At 36.2% G+C, this 21,357-nt stretch overlaps 1 protein-coding gene across 1 annotated transcript in view; it reads left to right on the top strand.

Annotated features, from left to right (window-relative positions):
- LOC104537086 (neurexin-1) overlaps window positions 1–7,527 on the top strand; it is a gene marked incomplete at its 3' end in the record, with an annotated part of 67,595 nt that extends 60,068 nt beyond the window's left edge. Inside the window, exons 5-6 of the mRNA XM_010179871.1 lie at window positions 5,099–5,302; window positions 7,501–7,527. Coding sequence (XP_010178173.1) covers window positions 5,099–5,302; window positions 7,501–7,527 — 231 coding nt within the window. The remainder of the gene's footprint in view (window positions 1–5,098; window positions 5,303–7,500) is intronic.
- Window positions 7,528–21,357: the final 13,830 nt, after the last annotated feature.

Genomic DNA, 21,357 nt, shown 5'->3' with positions numbered 1-21,357 from the left:
GGCCTGAAGATTTTAATCAGAAACAAATTGAAGGGAGGAAGAAAAAAATGGTGAACTCTGAATGCTTCAGTGGTTTTTTGTTTGTTAGGATGTTTTGTTTGGTTGATTGGTTTCTAGCACAGAAGCAGCAAGGGTTTTTAATTGTCAAGTTTATAAAAATATTGAAGAAAATTTATAAAATATTGTTATTACTTTCTGAATTATATCTTACTGTTTATTTCTGGTTAATAACTCTACTTCATGAACTTGCTGCCACAAAAAAATCAGTAATGTTGTACAAGGGTTTTCTACTCTTTTTCTTATCAATGCTATGCTTCCAACACTGAAGTGGTAGTAAAATTATTATTCCCTGCCTTGTAGACTCTGATTCTTTTAATAAATAGCACATTCAGAGCTAAACTTATGGTCTATTAGCATTTAATCCAATATTTAAGCGGAAGCTGAACAAGAGAAAAAAGTCATTCTGCCCACACTTATGTGAGAACAGTTAGCAGTGTAGATCTCAAAGATAAATGAGACACATACGCCCTTGGAATTAGTTGGTCCAAAGCAAAATAAGTAAAAGTTAGGGACAAAAAATAATACATCATTTTAGCCAAAATGTTCCATTGAGGTTTGCATAAATGATATACCTAGAATCACAGAATCACAGAATTACTGAGACTGGAAAAGACCTCTGAGACCATCAAGTCCAGCCTATAACCTAATACTACCACATCGGCTAGACCATGGCACTAAGCACCACATCCAGCCCTTCCTTAAACACCTCCAGGGATGGTGACTCCACCACCTCCCTAAGCAGTCTATTCCAATGCCTGATCACCCTCTCCATGAGAAGGTGCTTTCTAACATTCAGCCTAAACCTCCACTGATGCAGCCTCAGGCTATGACCTCTCGTCTTGTCACTAGTTGCCTGGGAGAAGAGCCTGACCCCCACCTGACTACAACCTCCCTTCAGGTAGTTGTAGAGAGTGATAAGATTCCCTCTGAGTCTCCTCTTCTCCAGCCTAAACAACCCCAACTCCCTTAGCCTCTCGTTATAAGGCTTTCCCTCTAGTCCCTTCACCACCCTCATTGCTCTCCTCTGGACCTTCTCCAGCACTTCAATATCCTTCTTGAAGTGAGAGGCCCAGAACTGTACACAGTACTTGAGATAAGGCCTCACCAGTTGTGAGTACAAAGGAAGAATAACATTCCCTGGTCCTGCTGGCCACACTATTCCTGATACAGGCCAGGATGCCATTGGCCTTCCGGGCCACCTGGGCACTCTGTTGGCTCATGTTCAACCAATTGTCAACCAGTAATTCCAGGTCCCTCTCTGCTGGGCCGCTCTCCAGCCACTCTTCCCCCAGGCTGTAGCATTGCATGGGGTTGTTGTGGCCAAAGAGTAGGATCCTGTACTTGGTCTTGTTAAAAGACCCCCCACTGCCTCTCCTTGTTCAGGTCATCGTCTTATTGACCAGGCCTTGCAAATTGACAATCCATTCTAGACAACTGAAGTAACCGCAGGATGGTAACAATTCCATTAAACAACTGAAACATTCTCTCATTCTAAGTCAGAACCAAACAAGCCCTTCTTATTTCATCTTGAAAACTGTTTTTTTCCTACTCCCTGAAAAACAAAATTCTCAGTAAATGTATGTCAATGAGTATAATGATAGGGTAATAAGCTATTACCACAACGAATTACAAGAAAGACAGCAGTAAGGAAAGAGAGTACTCCCTGTGCTGTCAAAGATGTCTCGTACATGAACTACTAGATGCCTTCTGTCCAGCCAAGACCAACAAAACATGTATCATTCAAGCTTCTTAATGTAGCAGTCATTTAGTAATGGCTTAAAACTGAAAGTTTTTCCTAACAACATTTGTACCCGTAGACTCATTTCATATGAGTTAATTGAACATAGTTGTGTTTTTTGTTTTAAGAAGATGTAGTGTCTCCGATCTTCACTTAAAGCTCTCGGGGCAGTGCTAGGTCTTCTTTGATCAAATCATCTCTGCTTCCTGCCAGTTTTGTGGGATTTTTTTTCTGTGATACCTTTGTATATAGAAAGCCTGTATCTTGGAGCTACCTGTACTGAAAGGAGCTAGTTGACGTGAGAGGGTTTTCTCATTGCCCCAGAGCTTTTAAATCATTTGATCTTCTGTTCAGTCTCCTTGGTCTGTTCTTGGAACATCTGTTTCCAAAATAACTGGCACAGTATGGTTTAGGAGGATTGAGCATCTAATCACATCAGGTCTGTTCACCATGGTGTTAAATACTCACAGGTCATCTCTGATTTAATTAAAACAGTTCCTTGTCCTTTTTTTTTGTAATTTTCTAAAAGGCTGAATGATTACAAGAAAGCTGTCAAACAGTACTAGCTGATTCTGATAACTTTCTTTGACATTATCATAAGATAATTTATTAGCAAGAGACCTTTAGTGTTGTGGAATGTTGTTCATCCTATAACATCTGATTTTGCTCTATTTATGAAAATCCTGAACAGTATAAATATCTTTTTAATAGACAATGTAAAATACCTTTCATTTTCTCTCACATTAGCATGTAACTTAAACTTCTATGCTGGTTTTGTTTAATTACCTAAATTGTGTTTACCTTGATAAAGATCATGGAAGCTTTTCATGCACGGACTAGATGGCAAGATATAGGAATGAACAGTAAGCCCCTGCTCCATCCCCCCCCCAAAAAAAAACCCAACAAAAAACCAACCCCTCCAAAAAGAACCCCAACAAGCAGAAAACCAAGTCACCTCCTATTGAAAACTCTTTGACTTGAAAGCTCTTATCAGACTGGTGAGAATTATGTGTTTAATCTGCTTCGCAGAAAAATTTTAGGTTTAGAATATGCAGAAAACATTACCTACATGATTAGAAATCATCAAACCTGTAATTGTGTTCTTCTAACCTGTTACATCTAATGACTTTCACACCAGTATTAGTAGTCACTTTTTTCTAACATCAAGCTGTTTTCTTCCAGTTTGTATTGGGGAAGTCTGGAATTATTAATGAGCATACAATCTATCATTTTTGTCTTCAATATGCTCACAGAGGTAGTGAAACATTTTGTCCTTCCGTGGACTGTGTAGGCTGGAAGTCTTGAAAAGCTTATTTATCTTTACATGCAATTGAAATGGTTTTGACACACTGTCATAAGAATTGATGTTTAAAAAAATATTCTAATACTGTTTTTACTTATGATACTGATTAAACTTAGTATTGGTAGTATCAGTCCTTGAAAATATTAATGCATGTGAAACCACAATACACCTTTGGTGTAGATAAGTGTCTCCATTACACTGCAGCAAATTGAAGCACAGAGAATCTTCCCGTAGGTGCTCTCTGCTGTCTTCTCTTTCTGCTTGTTTCTTGTTTGGCCTGTTATTGGGCAAGCAACTGATACTATTTTCTGTGACTTGAGATGCCCTCAGGATTGCACATTTTTCTGGGAAAGATCTGTAGCATCCTGTTTAGACCTCATAATCTAACACTTCAACAATTTTGAAGGTTAGAAGTTAGAAGGTCTCTAGAGAATTAGTGGTAGGTAAACAATCAGATGTGCATAAAATGGGGCACATTAAGATAGTACATTTTGCTATTCAGGTTGTGGTTTTAGTTTTATATTGTGGTTAGTTTTGTATGTTACTGCGGAGCCTACTGAAATTCCTGGTGGTCTGCCCACTCACTATTGGCTTGGGTTAAATGATGTTGCTTGTTCACTGCTTCTTCCATCACGATGTACCACAGTCCATGAGCCTAAGACCTGTTTCCAAAGGCAGTGATGATTAACTGGCTGCCATTAATCACAGAATTGCAGAATATTAGGAGCTGGAACGTACCTCGAAAGATCATCCAGTCCAACCCCCCTGCCAGAGCAGGATCACCCAAACTAGGTCACACAGGAACGTGTCCAGGTGGGTTTTGAATGTCTCCAGAGAAGGAGACTCCACAACCTCTCTGGGCAGCCTATTCCAGTGCTCTGTAACCCTTACAGTAAAAAAGTTTTTCCTCATGTTCAAATTGAACCTCCTATGCTCCAGCTTGCTCCTATTTCCACTTGTCCTATCATTGGCTATCACTGAGAAGAGCCTGGCTCCTTCCTGCTCACACTTGCCCTTTACAAATTTATAAACATTAATGATCAGTTGATGATCTTACAAAAAAGGACTTCCTAATATGTTTCAGAAACAGATGTGGCCTTTGCTTTCTAGGAACCACTGTGCTTCCCTGTGAGCAGAAATGCAGTCTTTCTGCTACCTTCCTTGTTACCAGTAGGGAGGCTGGGAAAAGAAGACTTGTGGCTGGTTGCTCTGGGGTCTAACAGGCTGTGACCGCTCTGTGCCAGAGTTGCTCACCAGGAGGGTTTTTTGTAATGTCTGAAAGTGACAGTTATTTGCTTGTCTCAGGGGTCTTAAGATCTTACCCTCAATATGCCAAGTCCAGTTTCGATTCTCTTGTTGAGGCTGTCGAAATGTTTGTACACGTGGTTTTGATTCTATCGTCCTGCAGTCATTGCAGTCGTGAAGCAATCTGCACTCTGTCCAACCCATGCTGGGGATATTTACCCATTTCAGGCAGCTTTTTGCTGAGTGGATAATAATTGTAACTGTGGTAATAGCAAGCCTGATAGATTTGTACATTAAGTATCCTAAGGAAATTATCTAGGTGGATGACAGTCAGACATGACGTTTTAATAGGCTGTAATGTTTACCTGAATAGCTTTTACTGGCTTTGACCTTTTTTGAGTAGTACAGACCTAGTCTTGTAAGTGTTTCTTTACATGTGATTTTATCCATCCTCTTGAAAATGCATACATGAAGGGCTGGCATATTAAAAGAGCAAATTATTGTCTTAAAAAAGCACCAAAATATGCCACTGAAAAAAATGAAACCAAACCAAAACCAGAAAAAACCTAAACCCAACTTAGCTTATGTTTCTGAGTAATAGTTGTGATATGTAATATGAATTTTTCTGCTTTGCACTGAGCGAATATACATTTAACATCATCTTTTTAAGCACCTTTAATAAATAAATAAATAAATAAATAAATTTAGTAAATCAATTCTTTCCTAACTGATTTTCTCATTTATGTTTTCAGAGGCAACAATTTTAAGCTATGATGGAAGTATGTTTATGAAAATACAACTCCCTGTTGTGATGCATACAGAGGCCGAAGATGTTTCTTTACGGTTCAGGTCCCAACGAGCTTATGGTATTTTAATGGCAACAACTTCTAGGGAATCTGCAGATACCCTTCGTTTAGAGTTGGATGCAGGACGAGTTAAACTAACGGTCAACCTAGGTAACAAACCTTTCCTCCAAGAAATTAACATTTTCTTTACATTTTTCTTTTTGCTTGCAAACATTTATGAAACAGCCTGTTTTAACATTAAATGTAAACTGAAATGATATATAAACACATGTCAATGCCACATTTGTGTATGTACATGCACACACAAATACATGTCCATTATTACACTTTATTTTGTTGGATTTTTTGTTGGTTTTTTTTTTTATTCTTTATATAGTCTTAACATAATCCATCGCAATGTTTTTGTACTATTGTGTATTCTAAAAAGAGAAGGCTAGTTCATCAGTGGTATTTTGGGTTAACTTACTTCATTGTGGAATATGGGTCTCCCTCCACAGCTTCTTCACAGTAGCAATTCCAAAATTTAAATGTGCTAGCAGAAACAATGTGTATGTAGGTCAGTTCAGTTATACCACCACCAATTAATGTATAACATGCAAATGTATCAAAGAATTTCTAGTTTTAACACTGTAAAGGTTGCAATTAGATATTCCCACTGATGGATTTTTTGGTCTCCTTTTTTTAGGTGTCAAATCTATAGTAAATCCATTTCCTCTTTTTTATACAATTCTGTAGTGGTATTTTTGTAGTATCGAACGATAACACAACCCTTCAATGCCCAAAGACTGCGGCCCTCAGCAAACAGCCGTGTGAACACAGGAGACACAAACCCTTTTACAGAAAAAAAAAAATTAATATTTCCTGGTTCAACGCAAGATGGACAAAAAGTTGGGTTATGGTTTTCTCTAGTTTTAAAAAAACTAAATAAATTAAAGTGCTTCTGCTGTGCTTTTGAATAAATCCAAGTCAGGAGCTGAAAGAGAGCAGCAGTACATTCAGTAAGAGAGATGCTCAGTGCAGTCATTCCCATTCAGTGGAATGCTATTTTTAAATGGAATTAAGGATTTTATTATTATAATCACAGACAAAATGATTTCCATAAAGCATGGTGGGGGGTATGACAGAAAGAATGTAATCTCCTAACCCTCCACTTCATAAACATGTTGCTCCCTAAAATATTATCCTGGTGTTTAGATTTTGAAAGGGAGAAGGAGAAGCAAAGGGCTTCCATATTTACTCCCCCTCACAGTCCCCTTTGGTGCCCAGCCAGGGTTGCCGCGGGGCTGCTGTGGGGCAGCTGCGGCTGCCCCGAGCCCTCCCGCGGGAGTGCTTTCTGTGAAAGGGGATGTGCAGGTCCTGGTCCTTGGCTGTTTGCAACCACTTTTCTGATGCGGTTGACGACACATGACAAACTCAGCTATATGGAAACAAAATCTAGGTTTGATGGGTATATATGTTCCTCAAAGGTATAAACCAGGAGTAGCTGTAAAAACCAAGTAGTGTAGTGTAGAATTTTTTACAGCAATAAACGTAGGTAGCCCAGCAGAGGATCCTGCTACAGATCAAGTTGTTCTCTTTATATACAGAACACCACCCTCTGTCAGTTTTTGCCCACTTTTGTAGTTCAAGAAAGTAAATAAAACCATGTCCTAGCAATATTGTTTCTTCTTCCAACACCCCCCTTTCTTTTCCTCTTTTTTTTTTTTTTTTTTAGTCAGGCCAAGAAATAATCTGAAAATAGACAGGATTCTCTAATTATCAACGTTTATAAATACATGATTATTTTCTGTATATTAACATAGCTTTAAATGTAGTCACTGTTCACTTAAGTTTATAGATTAAGAAAATATAAACCCACAAAACCTTATTTATAGGCCTGCGTAATGAGCTTTGTATTTTACCACATAGTTCTTGAAGATCAGCCTTTGAGGTATACTATACACAAGTTGTCCAAGATGTCTGATTGTGGCCTGGCTTGCTCTATGACCCATTGTGACGGAGCACTTTCTAATTGCATTGACAGAAGTTACCTGTTCTTTCACAGATGGGGAGAAAGTTGCAGCCTGCCTCAGTTAAGCATCTTTGACATTTAATCCTGATTTTTCACTTAGATTTGTCACCATGTAGCTTTGTTTGAAATTGGCCATTTTTACCCTATTTGTCGTTTCTATTTATAAAGATTTATCGCAGTATATCTGGGTTATAACAGTATGTAAAGACTGATGATATGGAGTGGCCATATTTGCATGTGTCTGTCCCCGGAAGGGTGGACTGTGATTTTATTGGATGTCTGCAGCTATTACTTTGAAGGATAAATTTTCATTTTTCATCTATTCTTCCCCATCTAGACTGTATCAGGATTAACTGTAATTCCAGTAAGTGCCTATTCAAACTTTTTAAAATGTTATTCCACCATTATAAAAAAATGCAAACTAGATGAAAAAGATTGTGGACAGCTTGCAAGTGCTTGATCATTTATTAATGAAATGTGATGATTAATTATCGTTGTGTAAAAAGTCATCATATACTCTGGTGTGTATTTTTTTCTCCTTCCCATAGGATATAACTTTTAACTAAAATATTAAAAAAGGAAGTATTCTACAGGTTGTAAACATACATAGAGAAAACGGTACCTATAGTACTGTATTAGTCTAGACAGGCTATTTTATTTACAGTAGCCATAGAATTTTTGAACCAGCATTTCTGACAAACTGTCACACATTTTCCTCAGTGTCCGCCCTTAGGTTTTCTTGACATTTTATGTCAAACTTGCGGTGAGACTGTTGGAACATAATTGTCCATACTACACGAATTTCTATTTTATAATTCTTCTAGACAATTAACTGTATTTACTGGCTGCTTATAACACAATTGGTTTTGCTAAAATCTTTGTTTTATGGAAATGTAATACATTACAATAAGGATGTTACTAACACTGAGAATAACCATTTTTCTATGATGATTTTTTACACTAATAATGTAAGAAACCTTAAATTGAACAATTTTTCTCTGTGGTATGCATGTTTATAAAACAGAGGGAAACATTTGCCAGATGAATGGACTAAATTTTAACTTCTCTGATATTGTTTGGATTAAGAGGCTATATTCTGAAAGGAGAAAAAGGACTGTGATTTTATTTTGAGTCTATGGAATTTCTGAATGGTGTCAACAAAATTATTGATAGTAAGTATGGTAGATTTGAGTTTTGGGTTGTTTTTTCTTTCCCTTCCTAGCAGGTTTTGTAGGCCGGAGGACTGGCTTTATGCGAATAGAAACAAAGCTAAACAACAAACTGCATAGGCAGAATTTGTAGTTGTTAATGGTTCCCCAAAAGACATTAATTTAACATCCCATAATAGTTTTATAGTCCACAAAGAAAAATAGGGAGCCGTAGTTATATACAATGACTCATCTGCTAATAGGTTTTTCAATGAATAACTTTAAAAGAAAAAAGCACAGCATTTGTATTAAAAAGCAAATTTTTCTTGGGGCAAGTTTTTAATCTAAACTATACTTAAATCCAGACAGACTTTTCAATACATTAAAGGAAATACTTGTCAGTACCAAGCCATAATAATAGTTTCCCCATATTAAAAAAAAAAAAAAAGAAAAAGAAAAAAAAAAGAAATAAAAAAGAAATAAAATTATTCAGTTATAAAACCAAATATTTCCACTTCCCAAAAATGTCTATTGCCCATTGCCAAAATGTATAAGATAATGAAAAATCTCAGAAATGTTTTTTGGTCTGTCACAGGATACCTTTTCTCCTGACAAAGTCCTCATTAGAAAAAGATTTCCAAGTGTAATACAAGCAGCTTTTGGAGCAGGTTTTGCCTGCTGCTGCTGCCTCCTTTTTCCCTAGGTAAAGCAATATTGTTTTTTTCTTAACTTTATTAAATAAGTTAGAAAATCCCTTTGAAAAAGGAATTGCTAACATAGGAAAAACAGTCAGTCATAAAGCTGCAATACAACAGGTGATTTGTTTTTTTAATCGCTTTTGGACAAAATGAGGTGTCATAAAAATAAATTAAAATTATTTCTAGGTTCCATTCTTAAGCAAGAAATGGATCAAAAAAAGAACCTGCAAATACAGAGTAAGTAATAAGCCTCCAATTAGAGGATTGTAAACAGGAGAAGTATATGTACTGAATTGAATTAGCAGTTGGTCTCATACAGAAGCAGCATAAGCTCTGTACAAAATATCCTTGGTATCAAGTACTCATAACTTATTTTTCTTTACAGTTTTTTTCTTCATAGCCTTTTTGTTATTAGAAATGAACTTTCATGATTAGGTCCATCTCCCTTTGGTGATTGTGTACTGAACAGGTTTTTGTGCGCTTTCGGTACGGTAAGTACTACAATGCTTTCTTATCAGTGCTCACTGTAGTTTTTCAACAACTAGATAAAGTTTTGTGAGCTATTTCTGTGGTTGAATTTTTAGATTATGAAGAATTGTTGCTCTAAGCAGTCCTTAGAAAAGTGTTTGCTTATTAGACTATATAATGGATTTTAGTGGGACGCAATTTGTTTCAAAGCAACAGCATCGACAGCTTGAGTCTCCATTTCACTGTTGGGACTGGAATAGTATTTATTATAGCTAGACTAGTAACAGAATTAAGATCAGGATGAAGCTATCTCATTTGAATTTGGAGAGACAGCTTTAAAAAAATGTAAACACAAACATAGACGAAAATTGGTGTTTTGCCTGAGAGAAGAAAAGGAAAATATGAATAAAAGCATCTTATTTTGTTCAGTAAATTACAAACCTATTGAATAAAATATACGTCTCCTCCTGTTTTTCCTTGAGTGGAGCCTGAGACCTGTCTGCTGCTCACTGCAGATCTAACAACCAACTATTGGATTGACAGAGCTGAGATTTTGGTGGCAATTTGTTCTACGCCTTTACCTTTAGCTAATGTCCTGTGTTGCAGAAGAGTTGTCACTTTGTGATCTTCCTTGTTCGAAATTAAGACTTTTTTAAAATTTCAAAATATTAAGCAGATGTGAGGTCACTACTGAGCTTATGTTTTGATTAACAATATTTTGGAGATTGTTCACTTCATGCCATTTTTATGGAACTGAGTGGCATACTAAAGTCAAACCAATTTTATTTTGTGCTAAGTTTGATGATTAGTATCATTGGATAACCTTACACCACTAGAAATTCTGTCTCATGTCATTCAGAAAATAACATTGCTGAAATGTTGTGTTTGTACATCCTTAAATCGCGTTGTTGTGTTCTTCAGACCTGCACGTTTACAACACAAAATTGTCTGTCAGTCAGTGAAATAAATGGTCCTTTTAAACTGCCGGTACATTTACGTCAATGTTGAGACTGACATCAGGTGAAAGGGGAAAACTTACAGTATGAAGAGAAATGGCTACTATGGTTTTAGTATTAGTTTTCATAGACAGAGGAAGCAGTTTAAAAATAAAACTGAGCTGAATGATGTTGGTTCAAGTAATGTGAATGTGCAGCATTTCTTGGCACCAGTTGCTCTGTAAAAAGACCTGTAAATTGATTACCATACAGCTCTTATATGTTATATACGAAATTGATGAGCTAATCCTTAAAAATTGCCTAAGGAGAGATGCTAAATAAAATATAAAATAAAATTTTAAAAAATGCATTTCTCAATTTCAGAGAGGAAAGTAATTGTTACCTTCTAACTTTTTTTGCACACTGTAAAGCATAAATTGTAAACATCAGTTAATCATATTGAATTGAATGAGATTTTTCCCTAGTATTTCTTAAAGACAGAACTTCATCCCATAAAATTTACATGACAGATTAGTAACAGTTTTTGAATGACTTGTGGATAAGAACAGGTGTGCTATATTTACTTTTTTTTTTACTGCTGCTATGTTAGGGGCTACTGTCTTGACTTAATTAAAATTCCCTTTTTTTCCAGTTTTGATGCTTCCAAAACACTAGCATCTGAAAAATTCCAGGTACCTGTAATTCTAGAGGCTGCTGGTTTTTATGTGCAGTATACTTTTTTTCACAGACATGTGCAGTCTTACATGTTATTTCATCTTTTGTGGATTTTCTTTTGCATTGCTATCACTTCTGAAAATAAATTGCCTACATTTTTATATGAGTCAAGAGAGTAGGTTCTTAGGATTTTTATTGATTGATACATTATACAAATAATAATGTTAACTGGTGAATAGCTGGCTCTCATTTCTGAATCTGATACTTTTGTTCAATATGAAAAGATACAGGATGATACTTTTTTTTGAATGCTGCTGTGAAAGATTACTCAGGTAGTGGCACACAGTGCAGGAGTGATATAGGTCAGTTCTCTGGTATACAGCTTTGCTTCTGTCGACAATAATTCATGGAGTAATCCCACTGAATTCAGTTATACTGAAATGTAGGGCTGTCATAAGAAATTAATGACAACTGCAGAATGTTAGGAAGCAGGGTGGTAGTATATATAATTTTTTAATATATATATAAATACTGTGGTAGCATACGTGTATACTATTCCCCAGGGAATGTATCAACCATCTTTGCTAGCTGGGCATCCGCCTTTCCAAACCTAAGAATAATTTCCTGGGCTTTGAAGCTTTTCCATTTGTTGTTCCTGTGAAGTGCCCCTTCATTTGTTGCATTTTCATGCAGCCCTCTTTCCGTGTCTACCTTTTTTCTGTCCTTTCTTTTTCTTCATTGTATCTTCTCACTCCATTCCTTTTCTCTAATCTTTTCCTATAATCCATAATGTCTTTTCCTTGTTTTGTATGTCCATGCTTTAAAAACTTTGCTGTTCTGTAGATGGGCACATTACAGATGATTAAATTAAATTATTCTGTTTGGAATATGTAACATCATTTACTGAAGCATTCTTTTCTTGTCAAGTTATCCCACAAAGTCAGAGCATGACAAGGAGCTATGTCAGATTATTGGTAAATAACAGGAGAATTATATGTATTGAAGAACCAATGATGGTGTTCAATTACAGTGTATTTTCAGTTTGCACATAGATTTTAAGCAGCAGGAAAGCTTAGGTGAGGACTATACATCCTCTTGAAGGCTACTGCTTGTAAAAATGCATTTTGTTGCAAAGTCCAGAGTCTTCAGCTGTGTTCTTATGGGTATTGCAAAGTCTATTGTGACAAACAAATCACTAATAGATTTCCACGTATTAACTTCTCACTATCTGGTAAAAAGAATTATTAGAATATATTATTTGCTTCTGTTGTTGGCAGTAGAAAATCTTTAAAATGTTATAATGTTGTAGTTCTTCCAAAAGGTAAAATTTTGTATTTGGCCTGGTTTTTTACTCAGGGCTTATGAATTGTGTGAGTTGGTTTTGATCTTTTGTTCATTCAGTGTGGCTGACAGCATGTTAAAAATATGTTAAGGAGCTTTACCATAGAGGACATGCAATAAATCAGCAGGGTACTTTCTCTGCAAATTCAGTCAGGGACTCCTCTCTGTTTAGGGTGTAAAGTTTGAAATAATTATAATCCTTTTAAAGCTTTAGCTATACTTTGTGGATTTAGAACATGAAGTCATTTGGTTCTTTCTCATTCAGCAATATCACTTTAAAGACCCCTTTTCACATGATTTCCTGAAAAACAGAGTCTGCTGCTGTGCAACGAAACTGAAAAATACCTGGCACTTTTCAATCAAGTTCTGATTATGACCTGCTACTTGCTAATAGAAACCCTCGTTTGAGTCTAATCAAAGGAAACTGTAGTCCTTAGTACTTAGTCCTCTCGCCGGAGTCCTTAGTACTTAGTCCTGAAGCTGCACTAAAACTGTCCTATATCTTGTTTCAGACACTCTGTTGCGATGTTAGACTGCAAACAGCTAGGCTGGGGGAAAATGTTCAAGTTGCACATGAAAGCAAAATATCCTGTATAAATATAGTCAAAACAATTAAATTAATTAAGGGAACAGCCTGTAATTCATTCTGTACAGCCATAGAAGCCAGTTAGGAGACATTTTTCTGATTCTTCATTCTCTGTTAAGTATAGGGTGAAAAGAAGTGATGCTGCACAGACTATGCCATATAAGCCCCTCGTATTAATTGGCTTACTGGAGGTGTGATGGCAAAACCATTCTACTCTTCTTGAAGTCTACTTACCCACTTGCTCCAGAGAAAAGGAGCGCCTGTTTTCCTTCGCTTGTAACCTGCTTCTGCTCCTTGGGAGCACCTCAGGCAAGGTATATGACTTGGCTTTCTTAATGAAAAGTCATAAATATTCAGTAGGCATTTCACAGATACTGATAGATGTTAACACTCAGAAATATTTCTGAGAAAGTCATCTCTGCTTCCTGAGTGGTAGGAATGACTTAGTTGATAATGCAAAGGGAAACAGCAGGGCCACTGCTAAACATTTTTCAAATGCCCCCTATACTATTCTTTGAGGTTTGTGCTGCAGAATTTCATCTGTCTCATTTACTCATTTTTCATTTACTTTAAAACTATGTCCTTCTAACCCTCTTCCTGTCTGCTGGTCCTGCTCTTGCATTGCCTATTGCTTTGCTGCCAGCACAGATGTTCAAGCATCAGTGTGGTGAATTTGTCTAAAGAAGCAACCCATTAACAAAACTGTTAAAATTAACTTGCTGCAGTTTTATCACAACACATATGGACACTTGCTGTAGAATAAAACAGGAAAGGGAGGAGGTAGGAATGGTGTGGAGGCAGGAGAAAAACAACCTCTGGTAGAGGGAGCGAATTGCTTTTTTCAGCAATGCAGACTGTCCCAAAGTGGTTTCATCTGGCCTACATCTAAGCAAGAACATCCTGGAAAAGTAAATGCTATTTACAGAAAGGCAGAAACATAGTTTCTTGAGATGTGGAATTCTTAATGTGTATCAGTGAAGGAAGAGATATTTCAGTCATCTGAAGGGAAATATTAGAAGGGTTTCTGGGTAAATGTTTGCATCTTCAGTTATATCCATCACAACTATTTTCCTTCTCTCCTAAATGTGTCTCATAAAACAAGTTGCACATTGAACCTCGGAAATATCTGAGGACCAATTTCAGGGAGTTTTGAGCATGAGGACAAGCCATTGGGTATAAAGAAGAGGAGATATACTAGGAGATGCTAGCTGAGGAGATGCTGTGCTTTTTGACCATTCACATAAGATAACAATGGTTTGCAGTCTGCTTTGTGTTGTGGCTTTTTGTGAAATGGCGCATGGATGCAGTTTGGCTTTAGAGATGATTCTGAGAAGGCAACAATGAAGGTATGTTGGACTTCTGCATGGAAGCTCTCCCCGTTAATGGGTGATTTTAAAAAAGTGAGTTTTGTGATATACTGTTTTCTCAACTAAAATGTGTGATTTAGTAAACACAGAAATCTTGCAGGGAAATACTCAAGTTATCTAAAAGGCATCCCTTTACTCCTTTCATTATCCAGTTATTGTTGTTAAGAGAAAATAAAACTAGGAACTTGAACTAATAAAGGACATAGGAAAATTTCAATCAACTAGCTAATTATAAAGAAATCTTGAGGAAGAGTACATGTACAATTTGTTAATGCCAGTGGTGAGGCCCCTGTAAATTCCCCTCTAGCTCAGGCCTGAACCTGTTTAGGTAGGGTATGAGAGAGGATTACCATATGAATATAGCAAACAAAAGCTCAAACCTTCATTAAAATAAAAATAAGTGCTTTAGATTTGCTGGCTGACCGTTTAAGGGTCTATCATACTTACTTTCTCCCTACTGACAAAGCTTTCAAGGTCAGCTGCCTGATGATTTTCTCTATGAGTGCTCCCAGCCTATATGAAGGACAGCAATAAAGTTTATTTCCTTGCCTGCATTCTACTTGCTGCTTCTAAAAACTCATCTATGTTTTCTTTTTCTTAGTTAGCAGAGGGGAAAATTGCCATTAGTCTTCTGGCACACTGTCAATAAAGTATCATTTCAAGTCCTCTTACTAGAAAACAGATGTTTTTCTTTTTTTGTGTGTATGCTGCTTTTCTTTCTTTTCACTCTTTTCATCCGTCTTATTTTTATCTTTTTAAGTCCCACATTCTACTTATGGTACTTTAAAGATATAACTGATTGAACAGGGGCCTTAGCAATCAAACACATAATAGTAGTATATCTGTGGCTTTCTCAAGGCACAGTGGTGTACTCTGCAATAGCCAAACACAGTAAAAAAGGCAACAGTAAAAGCTTAAACATGCAGTTATTTAAGTTAATTTGAAAATTCATACAAGAAGGATAGTTGTCCTAATTGGTGGTGAAAAAATAATTAGATTAACGTTCAGATGAAGACTTGCTTTTTTAGCACTAGCACATAAATGTTTTCAGAAACTTCTTTAAGATGCTGAAAAGCTGTAGACTTTCCAGTTGTATTTATAGGGCTATATGAGTCAGGGCCATGGTGTGGTTATATATCAGCTGGCTCTGAGCACTGGTATGCTGCCAAGGTGTTACCAGCAGAGCCTGGCATGGCCTGGAGTTGACTGAAGTTGTTCTCTTTGAACCTTCAGCCTGACTTTAATGAGGAGTGGGAAGCAGGGGACCCTCTGAAATACTAAATATTGACAAGAGGACTCCTGGAGGCTGCAAGCATTTTACCAATATGGACAAAGCAGCCTCCAGGATGTGCTAGATCTATAAGAATATATTATCTTGAATTAATAAACCCTGATTTATACACAAGAGAGTTGTGTGTGTCTAGCTTATATTGGTCCTATCAGATCTTTCATAAAAAGACTTTTCAGAAGATGCAGTCTAGGCTTTTCTACTATTTTAATGGGAGAAAACAGTAGAAAGTAAGCTTTTAGCATATAGTGGGTCTTAAATTTCTCTCATTTTACTTTCATGTTTTTCTCATTTAGCTTTTGAGAAGCAAGATGACTTAATCATATTTCAGGACTGGTGATTTAAATTATGTATGCTCACAATTGGGTGAAAGTGGGTGTTACAGTCTAATCTCCTGGGGTTATTGAAGAGTGCTGTTCTAATCAGTAGTGGCAAAGCAATTGAATACTATTTTTTTCTGCAGAAGAATATATGAACGCTAATGTAATATTCATATTCGTGAACTGGGCTGCAATGGCAGTCATTTCACAGTAAAGCTCTGCTGGCAGCTCGTCCCATGGGAATCTCTGCTGACACATTCATAAATGCTAGAGAGAAGAGGAGGAAAACTGAGATGATAGTAGTTGGAGATGCAATGAGATTATTTGGGAAAATCAAATGAAATGCTGCATGTGAGGGTTTTCTCAAGGGTTTCAAAATGCTGAATGACTGGATAGTAAAATGGTAGGTGAAGCTAAATATCAATGTGTACGAAGTAATACATACTAGAAAAAGTAACCTTAATTATGCAAGCAGAGCAATGGAGGCCATCAGCACTGAGCTGAAGAAATTGTGCAGTCATTGTAAATAGCCCTTTGAAACAGTTGAGTGCTTAGAAGTGCTGAGAAATCCCAAAGGATGCCAGTAGTTATGGGGAACGGAAGTAAGACCAGAACAGAAAACAGCATTATGCTATTGTGCAGCAATTGTTTATACACACCTTGAATCCTGCATGTGTTTTTAGTTCCTGTTCCTCATTATGACCTTAAATAGGAAAACTACAGTGCACTGCAACAGGGAGGATTCCAAGATGGATTGGCTTTCCTACATGGAGAAACTGGGCAAGCTAGGGGAAAAAAAAAGGATTTGTGAGCAAATATGAGTGTATTTTTATAAAGATATGATTATACAGCCATAAGAAGCATCAAGAAGTTAATAAGTAATATCAAATTGAAACACATAAAGGACTTTTTGTGACAAGGGTAGCTCTGGTAGTCCCTAATATGTTAGTCACTGGAAGCTGTGACTATGTTAGAGTAGTAATTACTGTACAGTGGCCCTGATTTTTTAGCTTTTTTAAGCATCTGTTGAAAGCACAGTGCTGGTATCAACTGGAAAGGTCACCCTTATGTTCCTAAAGAGATTTTTTTTTAATAGCATAAAAGTTTGTTGCTGATATTAAAGTTGATGATCTAGATGCAGTCTTAGCTCAGAAAGTCTGTGGACTACTAGCTGCTAGAAGCTGAGAGCAAATAGTTAGGAGAAAGTCCCTTAATATTGTTCCTTTCCTCTCTAAACATCAATTGCTGGTCATTGTCAAAGGCAGAATCCAAGACAATACAGAGCTCAATTGTAACGTTCAGTATAACAGCTTTTGTCTGTGCACCGTTTCCCCTCTTACTTTGCATCTTCTTTTCCTAATCATTTTATCACCAGATTATACCCTTTATTCAAGGCAAACAGGAAATTCCTAGTAAAAGTAATATATCAATCTAGTATCAGCTGAGTTATATACAGTCATTCTAAACTTCATAATCAGATTCTGTGAAAATTAAATTATTAGCACACAGATGGTAGCAGATGACACAAGTCAGTATTTCAATAAATTCTAAAAAAAAAAATCCATTCTTAGTTTACTGATAAAACCAGTCAAATTAGGATAAACCATTCATTGATTTGGCTATTTCATATGTACTAAGTGTTGTGAATAGTTTTTATGACTTACTACCAAGAGTTTTCTGGCAAGAAATTCTGGTTTGTAGGTCTAAGAAAATCATTGTTAGCATTCAGTATTAAGGAAAAATAACAGTAACTCAGCACTGCTCAGTTGATAATTCTTCTAAATTTGTACTCAGATTGGAAATGCTATCAGACTTCATGTATAAATATCTTTATTCTTTTTGCACATTATTCCTAATTTCTTTCCTAGGACTCTGTTTCTAAGAAATAATATTGTGATGCTCATTTGGTAATACTTTTGTGGAAAATAGTTAGTGCTTGTAAATGACAATTTGGTGAAATACTGCAGTCTTCCTATTACAGGATTACAGTTTGAAGAGGTTTTTTCAGGTGATAGAAACTTTTTGCTGAATAAATCTGTCTAAAATGATACTAAAACCATCAATAGTTTAGTTCAAAAAGCATTTGAGTGTACTAAGAACGTATTCTAAGGACTCTGAATACAGTGCCTTACTGAATCAGTGCAGCTCTGCTTATCTCCAGAACTTTACAAGGAAAATCAAACATATTGCCATCTCTCTGCAGTTAGATATTGCTTTTCTGATCAACATAGCCCATGCTCTCAGCCATCATTCTGTCAGAGTATATACTTGTAAAGAATTCATATAATGAGTGTGTGGGTTTTTTGAATGAAATGGATATACATGGGTAAGAGATAAAGGAGTGGGGAAATCTAGAATCAGAGAGAGTGAAATTTGAAAGGGGTGTCTGCTTCTCAGTAACACAGCAAGTGAACATTGCAATACGTCTGACATATGTTAAGGTGAATTGCCAAGTTTCTGTCTGTCCCTCTCAACTTAAGTGAGAGTCAGATCAGATCCTATTTCCCAGTTTGGTGTGATTAAGAAAACCAAGCTGCCTAGGGAAAGCTTAACTATCTTTTCTTAAAAAAAAAAAAAAAAAAAAAAAAAAAAAACCGGGGGGGGTGGGGAAATTATTATTTCAGAATAATTAAGATTATTCTGAAACATTTATACAGTTGGAGTGCTGGAAGTCTGGAATACATCCCTGCTAAGCAATTATCTTACTCCTTAAGCACAAAGATCATTGGGATCTGATTACAGACAGTAGCGAACAGTACATGGGCGTAGAGCCTTTGTGTGTCTTTTTCATATGTCTATAGTGCACTAATGCAGAAGTAGAGTTCTCTGCCTATTTGCATAAATACACATTCACAGAACCTGGTTTCTGAGCCATCTGTGTCATTTTGATGGCCTCTCCTTTACTGCATCTGCATAAAGTATTATGTAGGCATGTATTAGTTTTAGCTGTATGACTGTTTCAAAAAGGTGGGCTATTTTATCATTGCTTCTCTTCTCTGCAGTAAGTCATCATTTCATAAGTTCAATCTTGATGAAGAAGTGTAGCAAGCACTTAGCTACAATATTATTTTCCATTAATGTTATAAGAAGAGTAATTCATTTTTCAGTGTGCTTTTTTTGAAGAGCTAATAGTGTTAAAAACATCTACGCACTGCATGTCACTGATGAGCGGTTTCTTATATTAAAAACACTTACTCTGTCTCTAGCACATATTGCATTTCTGTCTATTAAAATGCATGAAACATCTATCATAACATTTTAAGCACTCAGTAGCTTATTACTGGAACCACATAACTGCTTCCTTCTTATCTCTTCTCGACAATGACTTTAATGAATTATATTCAGGTAGTTGTTAAAATTTCCATCCAAGCACATTTCATTTTTGAGTGACATGTCAAGAGGTTAACTTATGCTCCCTTCCAGCTGATTTCTAGGCCTCAATCAGACAAGTCACTTCAAAGGAGCTATTACTCTGTTGAGTTCAGACGTCAAGATAAAGTTGGCTTTCTGAGATGCAGTCCCCTTTGGGAAGTGTGCAAAGAATTCTTCAGCAGTTATTTGTCTAGGCAGTACTGAAGCAACAAGACAAGAAACGAAGACCGAGACATGGAGTGAAAAAAAGCTATTAACAGAAGAGGGAGCTGTGGTTAATGTAGCTTATACTATTTTTTTTGTATTTTCTCTCACGCATTTTATAATCTGTGAGATTTTCCTCCAAGTAGTGAAGTGCCTGTATGTAGAAATCGCATTTTCATTAGTTAAATATTCCTTTCCATCTCTGCACATTAAGTCTTTTCTTGCTAATAGTAAAATATCTCTGGAAAAGAAAGACCAAATAGGTAAGTCAACAATTCCATCTTTCACTCACATGTCATGAACTGTTTACATGTAACTTGTGGAAATTGGTTCAGAAATTAAGACTAACTAGCACAGAAAATAATACTCAATACTATCTAAGGAATTCTAGTTTTACAAAAATTTAAGTGCTGTAGTTGCTGAGTATAGGTGAAAATTACTTGTTGAATTTGTGTTGGGGTTATTGCTGTACTTTGAATCATCCGTGTAGTTTTTGCTATGTAACGTTTCAGCAGCTTGAATGCAAGTATGCTCTTTCCTAGGAGGAAACAATGTACGCCATGAGCCCTCGAGGGAAGAAATATTCTTACATCTCGAGTTAATGTTTTGCATGTGATAGAAGACACTTAGGAAGTCAGTGACTCAGTTCCTAATCAGCTATGAATAAGAGCAGCACTAGCTAGCACAGCACTAGCTACAATGTGGATTCTTAATTTCCTAAAATAACATAAACCAAGATACAGAGTGTTCCTTAAGAAAGTGCAAGTAGGAACTTCTGTCAAGAAGTCTACTTGTTTTTTTCGGTAACAAAATTGTCATTCACTGATACTGAGCAGAGTATCTTTCAGAGATAAAAAATGACAAAAGAGCTTTTGAGAGATGCTCTCAATGTTGAAATCAATTCCACTACTCAATTTTAAAAGTTTTGCTATTTTAGCTTTATACAGGCATGCAAGAGGCAGAGCAAGCAACAGCCTGGAAGTAGCAGATTAGCTTGACTGTACATCTTGTTAGCATGTAAATGCTTGAGCAGCCATAATTGCAAAATTAAATTCTCAAAAAATTGCAAGTGAACAATGAAAAAGTAAAACTAAAACTCACTATTGCAGGTGTCACAGTTAACTTCAGTCTTATTTAGCCACCGTAAATATATGTCTGGGAAATAATAGGTTTAGAAGCACCTGAAATGTAGCATGAAAAGTTTGATGCAGAATGCAGAAAAAGGCCACCTGTGTAGAAAAGAAACACACTAGTGTTTTGAGTAAGAAATCACATGAAGAAGCTGAAAGAGTTGCTGAAAACTTACCTTTAATAAAATGTCATATTAAACTTATACAAACTGTCTCAAATGTAAGTGGTATCTAAGACAGTTGAGTACTTTTGTTCCCAATAAAATTGTTATTGCAATAAGCATGTAGTAATTTTATAAACCTTATTTTAGAATCAGGAATTCTGAAAAAGTATGTCTGAAAAAAATGGTATTTTTAGGCAAATTTTTATAGTTCTCTTAATAGTTAGTATTCAGATTGGTTTCTTACAGATAAGGACTATCAAACCTAATTCAAAATTGAAAGAAACATTTAAATAATAAGTGTAATGTTGTCTACAAATTCGGTCTGAAAAATTCAGGATCCTTTTCCTTTAAAAGATAATATTTTATAAGAAAGATTCAAACAACTGTTAATGTGCATTGTTTGCCATTTTGAAATAGTATGAGAGCTTTGAAATCTTAAGATATGTGTTCACGGTATATGATCTGCTACTGTTAATCTGCTGAGTGCTCTGCTTTATG

The sequence above is a fragment of the Mesitornis unicolor genome, unplaced genomic scaffold (assembly GCF_000695765.1).
Source record: "Mesitornis unicolor isolate BGI_N332 unplaced genomic scaffold, ASM69576v1 scaffold1302, whole genome shotgun sequence".
NCBI classification, from domain to species: Eukaryota; Metazoa; Chordata; class Aves; order Mesitornithiformes; family Mesitornithidae; genus Mesitornis; species Mesitornis unicolor.
This window is presented reverse-complemented; position numbering and strand designations above follow the sequence as displayed.